The 14,499-nt window shown below is 40.1% G+C and overlaps 1 protein-coding gene across 1 annotated transcript in view; it reads left to right on the top strand.

The window, feature by feature from the left end:
• The window catches only part of chchd6 (coiled-coil-helix-coiled-coil-helix domain containing 6), a 407,145-nt gene extending 393,504 nt beyond the window's left edge, over nucleotides 1–13,641 (top strand). The window contains exon 9 of the mRNA XM_062969815.1: nucleotides 12,731–13,641. Within this exon, the coding sequence (XP_062825885.1) occupies nucleotides 12,731–12,742 (12 nt within the window). The 3' untranslated portion in view covers nucleotides 12,743–13,641. The remainder of the gene's footprint in view (nucleotides 1–12,730) is intronic.
• Nucleotides 13,642–14,499: the final 858 nt, after the last annotated feature.

Genomic DNA, 14,499 nt, shown 5'->3' with positions numbered 1-14,499 from the left:
TATCAATTATGGCATTTAGATGGTTTACCATTCGCATTTGTTAGTTATATGTGTCAGAATATTGGCAAATTTAAACCACCCGGAGAACAAGTGAAATTTTGAATTAACAAGTAGATAAATGCTATTATTATAATATGCTACTGAAGATACTGAAAATGCAGAACTATATGTTTAAAGTATATTATATTTTGGAGGAGGAACACAGGAAAGGTGGGGTTATTTGAAATGAAGGGGCATTAGAGCTATTGTATTACTGTTGACTGTCGATATAATTAATTTTAAAAGACCATTACTAGTGAAGTAAGGAAAAAGCAACAATATAAACCAATATAAACAGCAGGTGAAGCAATTAAGTACTAATTCTGCATTTCTCCAGTGCACTTGCTTTCCTGCTGAGATCATCTTCAAAGGCTCTTTGCAAGTCTTCCTAGCTTTGGAGGAGGGCTGGGTGGTGACCTGAGACAGAGCCTTTTCTGTTATGTCATACTAACCATAGAAATGCCGCCTCAGAAAAGTTTCACGTGGAGTTAAATTTCTTGTCGTTTCAGCACCAGGTCAAAACTTTCCTGTTTTTCCAGGCATTTTAACATGTTGCTCTTTATCTTGGGTCATTGCTGATCTGGAGCTTTATTATTTTTTCATTATTTTTAATTAACATTTTTATTGTCAAGTGAATATTAGGTACACTGGAAGCCATCAGATTGAAAAGTGGGTAAATTGTGCAAAGCCAGTTCATCAATAAGTAAGTAAGTACATTATTAGGAACTTTTAGAAGAAAGTTAGGGGTCTAAAAATACTAGGTGGCATTTTTTTATTTCCCTGAAGTAGAATTTCTCTTGTTCTTTATATGTAATTTACACTTATTAATCCCACTTGACTTTTGTAGATTTGAGATTACACCTACAATATATTCCAATGTCAGTTAGTTCTTTGTGGTGTAGGAGTAATTTATCATAGCTGGGTCTAATTAGCCAGCCATAAACAGACTGAAAAGCCCTGGGACAAATATATTCCTTGGTCCCTTTTATTTTTCCCCATGATAGGGATTGTAGCATTTATTGAAAGCTCTGGTTTATTTCTGCAATACCTGGGAGGAGGAAGAAAAGTTTATTTATTTTATTTACAGTATTTATATTCCACTCATCTCACCCTGAAGGGGACTCAGGGCAGATCACAATTTACATATACATGGCAAACATTCAATGCCATTAGACACATGACATATATAGACAGACACAGAGGCAATATAATATTTTCCAGCTTCTGGCTTCCTGAGGGTTGCTCAATTCCAGCCACAGGGGGAGCTACCTCTTCACCGTCCACTTGTGACACCAAGTCCTTGATGGAGTACTTCCTCATTCTTCTGCACACAGCTGGAAGGTTTTATGGTGTCATAGATTAGTTAAATTAGCCTCCCTACATAAAGCGGTATATAAATTTTCTACTAAATTTTCAGCTACTTGACAGATGCAATGGTCTTTTGAGCTGCATAGGTCACCAGCAAGCTAGGCTATTAATGGTCAGGGGCTTAATCCGACCTGCGCTGGCTTCGAACTTATGATCTCTCATTCAGTAGTGATTTATTATAGCGGGCTACTAACCAGCTGCGCCACAGCCCAGCCCTGCTCAAGATTATCTTTAAATTAGGACATCCTTCTTTGAATGAGACCTATGTCTCTGAATTTATATAACACCATGCTGTTAATGGGAATGCTACTGTGGTATGTCTTTTAACTGAAGAAGATACCATATCTTGATCAGCCTGTGCTTCTAGGGCTAACTGAAAATGCATGCTTAGTGCCACCCAGATAGCTAATATTTCCTGAATAAGAGTAAATAGAGTCAGCCTTCCATATCCATGGATTCTGCATCCATAGAATCAACCATACACAGCTTGACAAATTCCAAGAAGCAAACCTTAATTCTGCCAATTTATATGAGGCATACCATTTTACTAAATCGTTGAGCATCCATGAATTTTGGTATCCATCGGGGATCTTGGAGCCAAACCACAGCAGATATTGAGGGTCCATTGTAATATAGGGAAATGTGTGAATAAAGGTTTTATGTGCATCAGAAGAGACAGGGAAGAATGTGATTGTGTGATGTGATGTTGGCTGGCACTATGCCAGCATAACCATATCAACATTGATGGCAAAAGGGGAAAAAAAGACCACAGGAACAGTAGCTTGTAGGAAGTAAGGCATTGAGGAAACAGGTTGCTTGGAGTAGGCAGGTTTTTGCTGAAATCCTACCTCACCAGGATGTGGTGGATGGTATAAATAAACACAAGCAATTCCATCTTGCTTACATCTTGGGCAACCTGGAAGGCACTGAACAGACTGTGCTCTGGTGTCACAAGATGCAGAGCCAACCTTAAGAAATGAGTCCACAAAGTGGAGTCTACGACATGCGAGTGTGGAGAAGAGCAAACCACAGACCACCTACTACAAGCACAACGGGGGACCTTCTTATAGCAACACTAGAGACACTCCAAGTGGTCAAAAGACATTTAGTATAATGATAAGTTTTTTTAACTTTGTGTTTTCAAATACATTACAACTTGTACCCTTGGTTCGCTTATAACACGATAAATAAATCTTGCTTTACATTATGTAGTCCTTATACTGGATACTACTGTAACACAAAGTATATGGCTCACTGATGTATGGATATGGCACAATGCAGTGCAGAAATGTGATGCACATCAGTATGTGTTCTGTCTTTGGGACTCCACACTACACAGTAGAGACTCAAGTCTTACTGAAGAATGAACAGAGGCCCACTGCAGCTCATGTACCTCCTAAAAGAGGTTCGTCAATATGTATTCCACATATAGGACCCCATCAGGTGGCCACAGCCTTTGCACAATGTTCAATAAAAAACACATTTTGTGCATAATAGCTCCAAATGTCACTCACAAGATGCTGGCTTTGTCTACTTTCCTTTGCCATGCCTACAGAGCCTTGGAAATGGGGCAACTGCTAGTATATGACATTAACAGGATTCTGGTAGGTTGGAGAAAGAGAAAAAAAGCCCTGGAGACTTCCAAGTACTGTGTATTTTTGTGTTTCCATGCTGTCCTACAGAATAACATTATCTGTCCACCTGAGTGCTTGTCTCCTTCTATGTCTGAAACATTTATTTACATGAACTTGTGTTACCAAAACACTGTCTCCACTAATGGAGATAAGTTTTGTAGTGGTTGCTCTGGAGCCTCTTATGCTCACTGGATCGGGAGACTGGGGTCCCTTCCACACAGCTGAATAAAACCCACCTTATCTGCTTTAAACTGGGATATATGGCAATGTGGACTCAGATAACCCAGTTCAAAGCATGTATTGTGGGTTATTCTGCCTTGATATTCTGGGTTATATGGCTGTGTGGAAGGGCCTTGGGAGCCACATACATGAAACGATAATGAAGAAACTTCAGATCCATGTGCAATAAATAGATGAAGTCACAGACTTTACCATGCACAAAGCTGCCCACAGTCTATGGGATCAAAAGGGATAAAGAGCCATATTAAGCTATGACATGAGTTTGTGTAGGCAGTCTACTTCCTCGGTGATTCTTCAGACTTAACCATCTGCATTATTTCAGCTCTGTTCCATTCCATGTTTTTAAGTAAACCCAGCTACTTGACAATCTCCTCACTCAAGCCGTTTCCCATTCATTTCAGCTCTTCCAGCCTCAATGAATTCTTTGCTGTGATCCTGTAGTGATGTCAAAACACTGCATTTTACAACATCACAGGCAGACGTCAGCACTGCATGGTGCCAGGCAATTTCCTGGAAGAGAGAGAGAGAGAGTGTGTGTGTGTCTTTCTCTTTGCCGCAGTCTTTTACTGCCAGGCACTGACAACATTGCTTGAATCTAGTGTCTGCCTAGAATCTACTGCCTGCTTTCCAGAGCTGTTTCCAAGTTATCTCCATTTCTGACACCCGAAATGTAGCCCTTATCCCAGAAATTGGTAATTGCTGAACGTTAATGTGCTGTCACTGGCAAATAATTCTGCTTAGAATTGCCAGATCAAAGCTTCACAATTATATACCCTCCAATTTTTGTCAAATGAAAATGGACAGATTTGGTTTTATGTGAAACAAGAGGGGACACAGAGTAGAGAGCACTATGCAGTAAAAAGTTATTTTCATAAGTAACTCATTTAAGATCGATTTTAGAATATTTATCAGTGATGGGTACATTTCCCTACTGCAAAAATATTATTTTTAAAAATTAAGTATTATTGTCAATGTAGAAAACTTATATTTTACCGGTCAAATAGGTCAAATACTGGAAGCATATGGTAAAAATCTGGTATTCACTGGCTACTAGTAGTATATATAGTGAGGCAGTAATGGTTGTATCTATGAAGCAGATGTCACAGAAAGATAGGAATAAAGTGACAATAGAGCAGTTTTGTTTCTCTTGTTCAGAAATAAAAAGAGTTCTATGCAGATATCATATTGTGGACAGCCCTGAAACAGAAGTATCTTTTAGAACAGAGATTGCCATATTGATAAGGAGATTTTGCCACATATAATCACAGGATAGGGAGGGGACCAAGAGGCATGGTCACAGCAGACACTGGACGCAGCTAGTTGTGGAAGTAGACTTCATATTGGCTGCAGCAGGCAACACCGTTGGTTAGTAAAGGTAAAGGTTTCCCCTGACATTAAGTCCAGTCATGTCGGACTCTGGGGGTTGGTGCTCATCTCCATTTCTAAGCCTAAGAGCCGGCGTTGTCCGTAGACACCTCCAAGGTCATGTGGCCGGGATGACTGCATGGAGCGCCATTACCTTCCAGCCGGAGTGGTACGTATTGATTTATTTACATTTGCATGTTTTTGAACTGCTAGCTAGGCAGAAGCTGGGGCTAACAGCAGGTGCTCACTCCGCTTCCCGGATTTGAACCTGCAACCTTTCGGTCAGTGCTTTAACATGCTGCTCCACTGGGGGCTCCAACACCATTGTTTGGAGGAGATATATTTCCCCACTTAATCTAAGAAGCTGCCTTCTCCATTTAAAAGGATCAGATAAAAGTATCAGGTACAAGGTAAAAGAAGATCTCAATACCCCAAAAGCACCAGATGCTGTCTGATCTTAAAAGTTAAGCAGTTTCAGACCTGGTTAGTATTTGGATGAGGAGATCGTCTATAAATATCAGATGTTGCAGGTTATGTTTCAGAGGAAGAAAATGGCAAATCCACCTCAGAAAATTCAGTGCCTAAGAAATCCTATGAACTTCCTAGGATTTTCATAAGTCAGCAAACATGAAGGCACACACTCATACACGGTGACAGGAAAGACCTCTGCCTGAGGCTGGAGGGACAGTGGACAGATGCCCGCTTGTTCTATCCCTAGCAATGCTGCCCATCCTCCCCTCATGCTCCCTTCATTGATCACAACCCCACATCACGCCCCGCCCCAAAGAGAGAGAAAATGGGACATGTGGGTGGAGGGAAGAGAGGGAAAAGGGCTTCTTGTCACCTTCCCACCATCTAATGAGGAGGCATGATGTGAATGGCACTTTCCTTTTAATTAAAGAAAGAAATGGGAATCCATTCCCTCTTCCCTACCTCCTGGAGCTCCTAATATGGCGGGAAGGAAAGGAAAACAGCAATTGATAACCTACATATCAGGGGAAGATGGAGTCATTCAGTCTTCTCCCAGCACATTATTCTTCCCACTGTCTCTGCAATGTCCTTCCTTTTCCTTTTACCTCTTCCAAATTATAGGGTGGGTTTACTGGCTGCACATGCCATCGTCTTTATTTCCTAGATGCATTCTTAGAAATAATGATGGCAGACACATCTAGGTGGAGCTTCACTCTCAAGCAGCCTGTAAAAAGATAAAGGTTTTTCCCTGACATTAAGTCTAGTTGTGTCCGATTCTGGGAGTTGGTGCTTATCTCTGTTTCTAAGCTGAAGAGCCAGCGTTGTCCTTAGACATCTCCTAGGTCATGTGGCCGGCACGACTGCATGAAGCGCCGTTCTTCCTGCCAGAGCAGTACCTATTGATCTACTCACATTTGCATGTTTTTTTTGTTTTGTTTTTTTCGTGTCAGGAGCAACCTGAGTTGCTTCTGGTGTGAGAGAATTGGCCGTCTGCAAGGACGTTGCCCAGGGGATGCCCGGATGTTTTGATGTTTTACCATCCTTGTGGGAGGCTTCTCTCATGTCCCCCTATGGAGCTGGAGCTGATAGAGGGAGCTCATCTGCGCTCTCCCAGGGTGGGATTCAAACCTGGCAGCCTTCAGGTTAGCAACCCAACCTTCAAGTCACAAGGCTTTAACCCACTACTCCACCAGGGGCTCCATGTTTTCGAACTGCTAGGTTGGCAGAAGCTGGGGCTAATAGCAGGAACTCACCCTGCTCCCCGGGTTTGAACCACCGACCTTTTGGTCAGCAAGTTAATCACCTCAGCGGTTTAACCCACTGTGCCACCGAGGGCTCCAGCCTGTACTTCCTATTGAATTTGCTAACTGATCTCACAAAATAATCCCACCCTTATTCCCACCCATTTCCTCTATCTCTGGGCCACAGAACAGGCCGCTTGCTAGAGGGCTGAACTGGGAATCCCAACTCTTCTTTCCAATCAGCAAGGAGATATCGAGGTGGGTTTTCTCAAGTTAAGTACTGTAGAAAGCAATTTGTGACCTGAGATCTGTGGATCTGAGGGGTGGACTTTAGGAGCAGATCCGGCACTGACTTCATTCAGTTGCCACATGGTATTTCAAGAGGAAATGTAACTCCTGATGCCAAAATAATCTCCCACCCCTAATATGTTGTTGTGGCTGAGTGTCTTCAAGTCATTTCCGACTTACGGCAGTTGTCAGGCAAATCTCTCATGGGGCTTTCTGAAGCTGAGTGTGTGCGTCTTGTGCTCAAACTCACCCAGTGGGTTTCCATGGCCAAGCAGAAAACTGAACTATAGTCTGCAGAGTAATAGTCCAATGCTCAGACCATCACACCTATATATTTCCAAGTTCCCTACCTATCCAGCTATAACCTGCTCTTTTGTTCTACAGAAATGCCCTCCTTTGACAGGCAATAAGTGATTTGGTCTCTCTCTCTTTCTCATTCACTCTCTCACATACATATCCCTTGGAAATCTTGGCAAGATTTCTTCAGAATGGATTTGCCTTTGCCTTCCTCTGAGTCACAGTGACCGTGGCTTGTTGAAGGTGACTCAATAAGTCACCATGGACCAGCAGGTATATGAACCCTAGTCTCCAGAGTCCTAGTCCAGGGTTCAAGCCACAATTATTTCACACTGGTTAGGGTGGGCTAAATTCAGCAATTAATCTTAAATGTTCTTGTTAACTCCCATGGTCTTTTTAGGAAACAGAAAAGGAGGGCGATGGATTGTTGGAAGTTAAAAGAAGCATTTGTGATTAATTGTCCAGATGCAAAAAGAGTTACCACATGCCTGTCTGCTAAGCGCCCTACATCAAACACCATGGCTTATCTCTCTGGCTCTGTGTCGGTGGATGACTTCTGTCTCTGATGTATGACAGTGACAGACCTCTGGATTGTTTATTTTAAGAAACAATTGCTAGTTCCCATTGTGTAGTGTTATCTGGTGTGCCTCTGAAAAAGGAGGAGGCGAGTAATGGGGGGAGGAGGAGAAGAATGGAGATTCTGTAATTAATTGGTAAATCACAGGCTGATTGGGTCAGTAATTAAACATTCTATCCACATAAGCACTGAATATACTTGTCAACTCTAAGGCAGCTGCAATGAATGGAACCATCTAGAAACGAGGATGACAACAGGTTGAAATTGTTATTTAGAGGAAATATTGTGGCTCTTAGTCTTATAATAACTAAAAACTCTCAACATGCATGGAACTATGTGGATATACAGATGAAGCATTCCTTATCTAGAATCCCAAAATACACCCAAATCTGAAATTATCCACATGAGTGGCTGGGTTCAATGTACATAAACCTTACTTCATGCACAAAATTATGAAAAATATTGCTGTAATTACCAAAAATGCTACCATAGGTGTAGAATTACCTTTAGGCTATGTGTTTGAGGTTTATATGAAACATAAATGAATTTCATGTTTAGACTTTGATTCCATCTCAAAGATATCTCATTATGTATATAAATGCAAATACAGGCATTACAAAATCCATAATAAACTGGAATCCAAAGCACTTCTGGTCCTAAGTATTTCAGTAAAGGGATACCCAGCCTGTACTATTTTAGGCATCTCTGGGCAACTCATATTATGCCATTTACTATATCCCAAGAGCCATAGGATCATGACACAACTTACACCTTGGAGCTGGTGTAAAGCTATTCTTTCTCATTTGCAAGCAAGGGTGACAAACACAGGCAGGATGTGAATGACTCCAAATCTAGAATGTGTGGATGTTAGAGCTAGGCTTGCTCTGTGCCAAATCACAGGGCTAGTTGACACATGTTCATGACTTTGAACACATGGTAGCATAACTATATGAGTAAGCTAATAGTTTATCATAAATATGGATGATTCACTAAAGGAGAGAACAACGACGTATATTTGCTTTAGATCAGGAATATGAATTCACAATTCAGGTAATAATGCATAGGGTTATATCACACCAGGGTCTTTAGTGTACTTAATGCAAATGGAAATATACTGGTATTGTTTCTTTCTTACATCCTTCTGCAATAGGACTGCATTTCTGCTTTTGTTGTGAAAGTTCTTGTGATCAGTGTTCCACATCATTGGCCATGCCCTCCAAACCATGTTTGTGCCTCCCAGCACATGCGCCTTTTAAATTTTCCTTTGGTATTGCACAATTATGGGTCTTGGGCTGTTGCTGTGTATACTCTCAAATTCTGTATGTGTGTATATGTGTGTACACACTGGTAAATGGAGCACAAGGGGATATAATTTTCAATTGTATCATGAGATCCTCTTCATCTGTTTGCCAGAAGTTGACTAAACTAATGCAACTTGGGAATAGGGAAGGGAAGAGAAGAAAAGTCATGCCCACATGGATGTTATAATATCAGAACTGCTGCAGGAGAAACCTATCACACCTAGGGCAGTAGTGGGCAAACAGAAATATTAAGAGCTATTGTTAGGTTTTTCCTGTTAAAGAAAAAGTGCACCAGAATAACAATTGGAATGTACACCAGTGGCAGGAGAATCATGACATTTTGCGTTAATGAATGGCCACAGATACTATTATAAAATTGCAATCTTGCTGTATTAACCTTGTGTGATAAAGTCCTCTGCCAAAGGTTGAGAAATCATATGAGAGGCAAAACTGTGCACTGGCCATTAGATATATATGACTGCAGCTTAATATATACAAAAGGTTAATGTAGCAAGAAGAAGAATATGTATACACCTACCATGAATTTTTGAGAAAAGCCACCTAAGACAGAAGCCCCTGGTGCGCAATGGGTTAAACTGCTGAGCTGCTGAACTTGCTGACCGAAAGGTTGGCAGTTCAAATCCGGGCAGCAGGGTGAGCTCCTGCTGTTAGCCCCAGCTTCTGCCAACCTAGCAGTTTGAAAACATGCAAATGTGAGTAGATCAATAGGTACTGCTCCGGCGGGAAGGTAATGGCTCTCCATGCAGTTATGCTGGCCACATGAGCTTGGAGGTGTCTACGGACAACGCCAGCTCTTTGGTTTAGAAATGGAGATGAGCACCAACCCCCAGAGTTGGACATGACTAGACTTAATGTAAGGGGAAAACCTTTAGCTTTACCTTACCACCTAAGGCAATGTTCTGGAAACTTGTCTGAAGGTTATGCAGTTCCTTTGAGAAATGGTCATGTAATATTGCAAGTTCTGTCAATGGCTCTTTTGTTCTATTTTTTAAAAGGTAAATTCAGTTAAAGAATTTCCATTTGGACCAAATGCCCATGGGAAGGGTGGTATGCTTTCCCCTATGCATCACATTCCCACACTGAATTATATCATGCCCTGGGGCTCCTTTATGCTCAAGTGGAGAGCACATTACAAGCACCATATTTGTTTTTCTTAATTATATTTATAACAAGAAGTAGTGTAGGAAGTTTGAAATCAGTCAATCAAATTGGTTAAAATTTCCTGTACAGAGGAAACAGAACTCGTGCTCCATCTGTAGAAGGACAAAAATAACAAAAAATGGCAACATAGTTTTTCAAAATTAGAATCATGGGAGGGGACGTAAAATGTTTAAAAACCACACAAAACTTGTTGATAAATCTCCCAAGATCATGAATATGTATATTGGACACTTAACCTAGCACTCTAATTCAATGGAGATCAGCAACACCTGAATAAAATTAAGAGTGGGTGGTTACTTAGTATTTCAATATGTTTATTTGCATAAGTAGTGGCTGAGGTGTGTGTATTTGTGTAATTTGGGGTTAGGAAACAGCTAAAACATTTAATGCAAATTATGGCCCATTTTTCTTTTTGTTAAATTCTCTTGTAAATGAAGGGAAATGCAATTTATTTATGCTAAGCAGCCATTGTTATTTAAATATAATAAAATCAAGTCTGTGGTATTTGGATTTCAGCTGCCTTCTGTGTCAGGGAAGTCAAAATGGCATTATTGAACTACAGAGGGAGAGGAACCTCATTTGAGAAATCCAGAGCTACTGTTAGGGCGAAGGGCAAAATTCTTCTGGATACAAATTATATACAGTAGAGTCTCACTTATCCAACATAAACGGGCCAGCAGAACATGGGATAAGCGAAAATGTTGGATAATAAGGAGGGATTAAGGAAAAACCTATTAAACATCAAATTACAATATGATTTTACAAATTAAGCACCAAAACATCATGTTTTACAACTAATTGACAGAAAAAGCAGTTCAATACATGTTAACATTATGTATCAATTACTGTATTTACTAATTTAGCACCAAAACATTGCAATGTATTGAAAACATTGACTACAAAAACAATAACTACTAAAAGGCAGACTGTGTTGGATAATACAGAACGTTGGATAAATGGAGGTTGGATAAGCGAGACTTTACTATACTTCCACCTCTCTGCTATTGACAATCATTTGGATTGCAAATAGGGTTGGAGCATGATTTCTTCCTGTTGGTCTCTTGCTAACTGATCTCTCCCATGACCCTACATAAATAAGAATAACCGTATTAGTACATATGGTGTTTGCTTTGCTTTTAAAACACTTTGCAAATATTCCCTGATTGCTAATCCTTTGCATATCTTGTGTGAACCAAGAATTATCTCTGCTGCAGGATGACAGGTGAGAACAAGCACTTTCAAACAATTACATTGAGAGTGGGCCAAAGTTTATCAAAGAGAAAAAAATCCTATTTGAACCTTCCCTGCACTTAGGGCCCCTCCAGTCAGGCCCTATATCCCAGGAGCTGATCCCAGGTATTCAGTTTATCCCAGATTATCTGACAGTGTGGACTCATATAATCCACTTTAAAGCAGAAAACCTGGGATCAGATCCTGGAATGTAGGGCCTATCTGGAAGGGCCCTCAATCATTTCAGTGATAGCACTCATCAGGAAAATGGGAATCCAGTTCAGCTGTTTCTAAGCTCATTTGATGGGAATCTACAGAAGTCAGGGATTGCATTTAACGCTAGTAGTTCTGCTGAATTCGGTGGATAGTGCAGCACCATCAGCTAGGTAAGGAATCAACAATTCTCAAATGTGTTCAAAATCATGTTCTGGCCACTTGGGAAACACTGGCAGGAAGAGAAATGCAGTAGATTCTCACTTATCCAATATAAACAAGCCAGCAGAACTTTGGATAAGCAAAAATGTTGGATAATAAGGAGGGATTAAGGAAAAACCTATTAAATGTCAAATTACGTTATGATTTTACAAACTAAGCACCAAAACATCTTGTTTTACAACAAGTCTGCCACTTGTTTGGTAATGTGGCTGCACTTACGTTGTTGGGTGTGTTGGCCCACTGTGCGTTGCTGCCTAGAGAAACAGCTGTGGATCCGGGTGGGAGGCAGACTGTGTTGGATAATACAGAACGTTGGATAAGTGAAGGTTGGATAAGCAAGACTCTACTGTACTGTATTTCTTCAATTTGAAAACACAACCCTCCTTAAAAACATCTCTAAAAATGGTGCATCTTAGAATCACAGGTGCTTTTTTATATCAATAAATAATACTTTTTCTGTTGCAGTACTGAAATTAGTGCGCCCTACAAACAAGAGCATCTTAGAATCAAAGAAACGGGATAATACTTTTTGTTGTTTTTGACACCATAAAACCATGCAACTTGGACAGCTCTGCGGGAGGGGAGATTTCTTGTTTTGACACTAAAGGAAGAAAAAACGATGCCTTTTCCTTAATATCCATTGAGAAGAGAGAAAACTAAAAACTTTCCTCCCTAATATCAGCTGAACTTAGAAAAATTCCCTTCTCTTCTGTATGCTATTTCCTCAATTGATATTTTATTATTCATTCACACTCAAGCCCTTGACGGAGTACGAAGGCTGCAGTATGTGGAAGGGAGTTAGGAAATTTCCCTCAGTTCCACTGACAGAGTTAACGTCAGCTGGTGGAACTATGCCCTTTTCTTTTGGACCTTGTCACCCAGTCTAATTTCTTAGCGATTTGCCGCTTCCTTGGGATTTTTGCCAGACAAATAGAAAAGCATGATGTTGGATCTAAAGGAGTGCACACCAGTGCCCAAGACTAATTTCTGAACTTGCTTATTATACTTGTATCATGTCCTTGCTTGGAAAAGCTCATGCCCTTTCTGTTTTTGTTATCACAGAGTCCCATATGAGCTACCATCAACTCTGGCAGTACCATCTGAGCTGGAGAGGGCTGAAGATTGCAATTAAAGGTTAACAATTCCCGTGTCTTATGTGGCAGCTTCTCTCCAAAGTCTGAAATGGAGGTGTCCAAGAACTTTTTTTAGTAATGTAATAGTGTGGATTGTATTAGCAACCTTATCCAGTGTAAGATACATACAACACAACTGAGTTATGTTCCTGTTTTTATATATTTGCTCTTTGCTGTTGCTTCTCAGGCTGTTACTTATTGGCACAGACAATCCTGAATTGTTAATCCCAGTAGTGTCTGAAAGAGGAATTCTCCAGACTCTCTCATTGTAATTCTTTCCCCTCTAGGCCCACTGTATCAGCTTCCTGACACAGCACAAATCCCTCAGCTAATTCCTGTTAACAGTACCCATGTTATCTCTTTCAGATAGTTAGCCCCAAATCCCACAAAACATTACAGTGTTTGCACCCAGGATGGCTTGTGTGGGTGCTAAAGTGCTCCCATGTTGGAAAGTGGGAAGCTGCCCTGATGTATGTGACCTGCTAAACACAATTGGAAAGAGTGACTGAGAAGATGCCATCACTGGGACTAAGAGGAAAGTATTTCTTGTCAGGGGACGTATCTTCCTTTTCTGGTGTTCCCGATACTTCACATGGAAATATTGTTCTCTAATGTAACAGCCTTATGCAAAGAAATTGTCTGAATTAATGGTTTTTATATTTCAATGTAGTATTTATCATAGTTTTTATTGGAATGAAATTAAGATGAAATTAGAAATGAAAATAACTTTAATTATAAATGGCATGATCCAGTCTGTTGTAAATCCCCTGGCATAATATTGTGCCATAAAAGTGCTATTTTCTGATAACGATTATTAAAATTAACATGCTTCAAGTGCTATTACTGCAGCATACATTGTTTCAGAAACTCTCTCACTAAGGTGCTTAAAGATGCTGGGGGTACATTATGCATTTTGTCAGTCACCTGGGCAGCTTGGTACATGTAGAATTTCTGTAATAGTTGTATGACATTATACCACCATTTGAATTTATATAACACTCATAATTTGCAAAGGGCTTTGCCATTTATTTATTTTTCAACTCCCAATATCACTGAAAATCAAGTTATTATTCCCATTTTAAATATAAAGAACTTTATCCGATATAACTATTTGTCCAAAGCAGCTATGATGAAATTAGACAAGATTAGAAATTGTAAAGATATATCATTTAACTAAAGTTAGGGTTTTCCCTGCCACTGTATTTCCCATTTCTATTTATAGCTGTGAAAACTGGACAGTGAAGAATATTGATAGGAAGAAAATCAACTCACTTGAGATGTGATACTAGAGAATAATTCTATGGTTACTAAGGATAGCTAAAAAATGAATGTAACCTAGGACAAATCAAGCCTGACCTCTTCTAGAAGTAGATAGACTTCACCAAGGAAGCCATAGACCCAATCCTGTAAGACCTGAAAAGGGCTGTTGAAGACAGGGTGACTTGGAGGTCTGTCATTCATACGATCACCATGTTGTTGTTGGCTTCAAGACAGTTAACAACAAAGCTATTTACAGTAGCAGATCTGTAAATACTAATGCTAGCTGGTGGTTCATCTGACTTGAGACTGGTTGCACATCTTGTTCTTAAAACAACTGCATTGACTACTGTCCATTTCTTTCTACTATTACTGAGTAATAATGGAAGGACTATGGCTATACTGGGAACCAGAATAGTGTAATGGTTTGAGAGTTGGACT

Source organism: Anolis carolinensis, chromosome 2 (assembly GCF_035594765.1).
Source record: "Anolis carolinensis isolate JA03-04 chromosome 2, rAnoCar3.1.pri, whole genome shotgun sequence".
Classification (NCBI taxonomy): domain Eukaryota; kingdom Metazoa; phylum Chordata; class Lepidosauria; order Squamata; family Dactyloidae; genus Anolis; species Anolis carolinensis.
The sequence above is the reverse complement of the archived record's forward strand: the minus strand, read 5'-3'. Positions and strand labels throughout refer to the sequence as shown.